Here is a 6,000-nt window from a genome sequence, read left to right as displayed (position 1 = left end):
GTCAAATGTTCCGTAGTTTTAGACTTCATTCCAATGGTCTGGAACTGAGTTAGGAGATAATTTCACAGATGACTTGCTTGTCTGACTTGGCAGTCCAACTGGCCAACTGGAGAATCAAATGTCCAGGGTGTGAGAAATTACAGACCAAAACTGAGTAGTGACAACAACATTCATGTTAACGACAAAGCAAGTTCCTCTTGCACTAAAATGCCCTATAATACAATGTTATGCATTTCATGTTTTGTCATAAGGCTATGGTTAGATGAAGGACAAGACCATTTGTGCACTTGATTTTTCAGACATTGTCACTCATGAGGGTGGCAGGCATCAAGACATGACAGATGCAAAAACAAGATGGCCTCATGGCCTAAGTTGCCGTAGGCATTTTCTGATTGGACATACTCAACCAATATGCGTAGCAACTAATTCAGCCAATGGTAGGCCTATAATACAGCTCACTATAGCCTACATAACTTATCAATAGCTTATCAATAGTCATACTATTTGCTGAGGAAGTTATTCAGAGAGGTTGCGTTATTAGATAATATATAGCTCTGACAACTCACTGAAAAGTAAAAATGAAAAATAACTAAAAACTGATTCCTTTTGAAGAAACAATGCTCTTTATGTTCAATGAAGGAAATCTCTCTCTTGATTTGGTACAGTGTGGTCACAGCACATTATGGATCATATCACAAATCAATATTATAACATTATGATCATGTTACCATGACCTTATCCTGTCACTGAGGGCTTTGGCACAAGGTAACTGGGAAGAATCCTTTAATGGTGGTCTATATGTCTTAGAGATATTTGTGTATACAGATTATAGAGGGTGATTCATAAACTTATCATTAAAACTAATAAATATTATCATCAGTACATTTGGGTAGCACATGCCAAGTCAAGTTCAGAAGCTGTGTCTACGGTACCCGGGTAGGCACAAACCTTATCTTCAAACAAAAGCGCGAAACGCTTTCACCTCCTCAGTCAGTCCGTGTGGATCGCAGCGTAGTGCAGCCTCATCTCGCACTCCACCACTGAGGAAGAGTGAGTGAGAGAGAGAGGTATAGAGAGAGGGAGACGGTGAGAGAGAGAGCCAACAAGAGCAGAGAAAGATAAAGGAAAGAGACGGGGCGATAGACTGTGTGAAAACAGAGTGTCCAAAATTCGTCCCCATTTCTTTCTCAATTCCATCACTAACACTACTGGCGCTTGGATGAAATAAAACCTATCGATCTATCAGTGCTACACCTGGATCGTCTGACCAGCGCAGCGCAGGCATGTCCCGAAGGAAGCAAAGCAACCCACGGCAAATTAAACGTAAGTTTTTCCCCCAGCTTGGCTGTGTTGTCGTTATCTCTCTCAGCTTGTTTGAGTTTATGAAATTACAACTGACTGTTACTTTGGCAGAAATTAGGTCGGCCAATTCGCCAGTTTAGCAACGTTTAGTCCGTATGTACTGGTATGTTCTCATATAGGGTCTTTTCTATTAGACATGTAGCCTATTTGTTCTCCCTTGTACTTTTGGCTATGAAATAATATTTTGTAAACCATCGTAGAAATTAAAAGATATTCAGTCAAAAGTTTGCCTGGTGTTGTCAACTTTTATTTAGGAAAGATTGTTGAGCTTTATTCTTGGAAACCTTTGAGTCGTTGGTGAAGCATGTGGGATCTAGAGTAGGCTAACTAACGTATTTTGATATTGTTGCAAAGTAAAGGTGGGAAACACCGTAAAAGTAATTATTGTGACGTTTTGTGATGCATTTGCTTTACAAAATGAGGTTAATAGGCTATTGTATGTTTTTTTGCGGAAATTGGTTTCAAGGGATAATGTTTTAATTATTTAATTATTAAAACATTTTGTAATAACATAGGCTACCATGGGAAATTATATTTCAGATCATTTCCATATTCAAATATAACATGACTAATATGACATGTACAGATGTACTCTCACACATGCACTCACATGGTCTCTCTCTGTCACACAAACATGTGCACGTGCACATACACACACACACACACACACATATGCATAAGCACATTCTCTCTCTCGCACACACACACACACACACACACACACACACACACACACACACACACACACACACACACACACAGTTTTTATAAGTGAAACACTGGTGACTTCTTGAATCTCATAGTTTTAGGTTACTGTAGGTTGTGTCACTAAAAATAAATATATTTTTGAATGACACAGATAACACCCATGGACATATATCTTTATTGAGTATTACAGTTGCACTGTAATATTGGGAAATATGATGGAGGATGTTGATTGCACACGTTCTGTACTTGTTGCTGGGTTTATTTAAAACATCATGGCTCTATCTCTGACTTCAGTGATTACAGTATTTCAGTCATAGCATGTTTGTGAGATGTGTCTTAAATTGAGATACAATAATGCAATACTGATTTAATTCACTGTAGCTTTGTTAAAATTATGATCAGGTTCAGGGGATCATAATATGATACTAATGACAAATAATTAAATATCAATTAAGGCCTGCAGTGATCATGTGTGTCAGAAAGGGAGTGAGCATGATTGTGTAGCCTCTCCTCCTCTAAATATTACTTACCATGTCCTATTGATCATCTCCTTCTTTACAGTAGGTAGGCCTATAGGAAAACTGTCATTAACCATTAACTTGAAGACTACATTGAAGTACTGTACTTCACCATGGTCTTCTGTCAGTGAAATGAAGAGCTACTGTATAGGGCTGATTTGGGACGTGTCCTTATTCTTTATCACCACAAGTATTCATAGAAGATATGCTGTTTTACAGTTTTGTTTTTTGATGTTTTATTTTAGCAATTGTTAGGTTCTGATCTCGGTGTCCATACAGAATGTGAGTGTGTGTGTGTGTGTATGTATGTGAGTGCGTGCATACATCTGTGTGCATGTGTGTGTGTGTGTGTGTGTATATATATATATATATATATATATATGTGTGTGTGTGTGTGTGTGTGTGTGTGAGAGAGAGAGAGAGAGAGAGAGAGAGTGTTATTACATGAGACATGTCTTCAACTCCCACACTGTGACTTGATAGTGGTTATGGTTGGTTGTGAGTCCACAGAGATGGTGCTGTCCATCACTCATCACTGTTAACTGAAAGAGGTATTGGTGTTTCTCTCTGAGTTCCTTCATCAGTGAGGAAGATGTTTTGTTTATTTTGTTGTGTTGTCATATCATCAGCCAAGGTCAGTAAAGGAAGTGTTTTTATGTGAAAGTCAACAGCTGTTCTCTTATTGTTTTCACAGATTGTACTGTAATTAACTTAACAGAACTCATTTGGAACATTTAAGCAAGTTCCTGAATAATTATTTTCTTCGCTTTGAGATATTTTGATTATTTACAACGAAATAAGAATAGTACTAATTAATTGTAATTAAACATTAAGTACATATTAGTATTACCACTCCATAAGATTTTTTTAATAGTTAGGAAATACATTTGTTAGAATTGAGAACATGGCTTTATCTTTACAGTATATAATTTCTACAGTGTTGAAATATGGATTTTATGGAATAAGTAGAGTCATATCTCAATAATCAAAAGGTAAATGTATTGTTTGCTGATTATGCTGAAGAGCATTGCAAGCATGAATAACCCATGAGGAACACGTGGACACTTCCTGTATGACGTGCATGGTAGAGAGAGAGAGAGAGAGAGAGAGAGAGAGAGAGAGAGGCCATCGATAGCAGCCTTCTCTGACTGTGACCCAGGCATCTGTGAATGGGTATGTCATGTGAATGGGTATGTCATGTGAATGGGTATGTCATGTGAATGGGTATGTCATGTGAATGGGTATGTCATGTGAATGGGTATGTCATGTGAATGGGTATGTCATGTGAATGGGTATGTCATGTGAATGGGTATGTCATGTGAATGGGTATGTCATGTGAATGGGTATGTCATGTGGAAGATCTTGTTCATGTGGTGCCAGTGTGTTCAGCATTCAAATAAAGCCCTGGCTGGAAATTGGAAAGGTCAGGAGAAGCCTAGATCCCTCTTACCCCTGGAACTACAGAGGGGCGGGTTAGTTGAGCCACAGAGAGTCAGCACAGACAGTCATTCTAAAGGACAAAAAGGTTGTTGGGCTCAGCCGCCCCCCACCCACCCCCCCAACTCCCCTGCATACATTGGCCCGTTATCTAAAATTGTGATTTATGCAGTATTTTAATATTTTGCTTATTCTTTCCCCTTGGGTGCTCTCGGAGCGGTGATAAAAAGGCGATGCTGAAAGAGCACCATTAATTTGCTCCGATGACTGGGGAGATAACAGGAGATAATAGGATGGATAAGCAGGGGAGATATACCATCAGAAAACCACCCCATTATTACCATTAAAATTCTAACCCAGCAATCTGCAGCGGGCTGATAATTCCTTCTCCGTTTCCACCACTTTGGATGATAAGGCAAAAAATAGTCACTCAGTGCTCCTTGATTAGGCTGCCCGGATGGCCCGATACTGCTGTGATAAATTATGTATTTTCCCCACTTGTTTTTTTTTCCCCCTCTGAAACGTTACATCTGATTTTTATATATATATATATTTTTATTTTTATTTTTTTCAGGCCCTTTCTGTAACCTCCCTCCCTCTCTGCTCTCCCAAGAAAGCGAAAAGCCCCATATACTTTTATTGTAATAAGAGTTAGATAGAGAGAGGAGATAGTAGTGAAGGTGTTTTGTGTGGGAGCACATATCAATGTTATCGGCCCATCTCACCGGGCCAGCTGCTAGCTGCTGTTGTTTTTAGCCTTATCACCCCGTGCCAATATGCCAATAAATTGCCGAGATTGTGAGCCACACCAAGGCAGCTCAGCTGAATCTGACAGAAATGATGAAAATATCGCTGATGCTCTGCGGATTGCGATTAGCCATAATATGATGTGTGAATTCCACCGAGCTCCCTGTCCTCTAGTCCTCCTCCCTCTCCATCTCCTCCCCCTCCTGCCCCCCCTCCCCCCTCCTCCTTTCTCCCAGGCTCCTGGTGGTGTCCCTGCCTCTTTTGCACCGGAGAGAAGGGCTACATTTTGATGCTTAATCGGAAGGGAAGATATGAAGACGCTGAATTGAAACTGGGCCTCTCACAGTAATTTTTCTGTAAAATTGCTCTCAAAGTTTGGTGGCGCAGAGGGGAGAGTGGGGGGGATGATGTAGGGGGCGTTTATAGGAGTGGGTTGTTCGCAGGAGGCCGCCAGCCGAGGGGCTCTCATGGGGCGACGGTGTGCAAGGCGTCGAATGTCAAATGTTCTTATTAAGCTGACGTAGTACGTAGTACTCCTCCCTCCTTCCCTAACTGCTGCCTTCACAACACGGCCCGACTTTGGATTCATGTGCGTAGCTCCTGGACCTCTTTACTCCTCCTGGCCTCCCTGAGGGGATGGCTTTCCTGGTAACTCAGCTGACTGTGTCCCCCTTACAGGTGTACTGACCAGTGACCAGACACTCACATGCTCTGTCTGAATACGCTCACACAGGAAGGGAACGCATGGCCCAGCTAGCGTACTATTATGTTATGTCAAAAGAAAGAAAGAAAAAAGAATCTGAATCTTTACATGCTGGTTGAACGGAGCTGAAGCCTTTTGTTGTGTCAATGCAAAACAGCGCACTGATTTCTTACTTGTCTTCTAACACAGCCCTATCCTCACTGTGCTCCATGAAGGAGAAAGTAGGTGAAGGGGCTATTTTTGAACTGGAACATTGGATCATTACTGTTGTGTCTGTGTTGGTTGAAGGCCTAATTGTGGAACGGTCTACTCTACATACGTGTGAAACAATAGAGAATTACTTGGCTGTGTGGGTCTATTTCTCCAGGCCCTCGGTATAAGTAGACTATAAGTAACGCCAGCATTCAGCACAGTTCTATCATATCAGGTGACATTTATATCTTTGAGAGGGATTTATCAGAGGCAACTAACAGTGGTATGGGATAAGGGGGTGTTTACTGAATTGACTGCCTGTGTGTGTGTGTG

At 40.9% G+C, this 6,000-nt stretch overlaps 1 protein-coding gene across 1 annotated transcript in view; it reads left to right on the top strand.

Moving 5' to 3' along the window:
- Nucleotides 1-1,283: 1,283 nt before the first annotated feature.
- zfpm2a (zinc finger protein, FOG family member 2a) overlaps nt 1,284-6,000 on the top strand; it is a gene marked incomplete at both ends in the record, with an annotated part of 134,255 nt that continues 129,538 nt past the window's right edge. Inside the window, one exon of the mRNA XM_084444132.1 lies at nt 1,284-1,323. Coding sequence (XP_084300258.1) covers nt 1,284-1,323 — 40 coding nt within the window. The remainder of the gene's footprint in view (nt 1,324-6,000) is intronic.

Source organism: Borostomias antarcticus (genome assembly GCF_949987555.1).
Source record: "Borostomias antarcticus genome assembly, chromosome: 10".
NCBI lineage: Eukaryota > Metazoa > Chordata > Actinopteri > Stomiiformes > Stomiidae > Borostomias > Borostomias antarcticus.
This window is presented reverse-complemented; position numbering and strand designations above follow the sequence as displayed.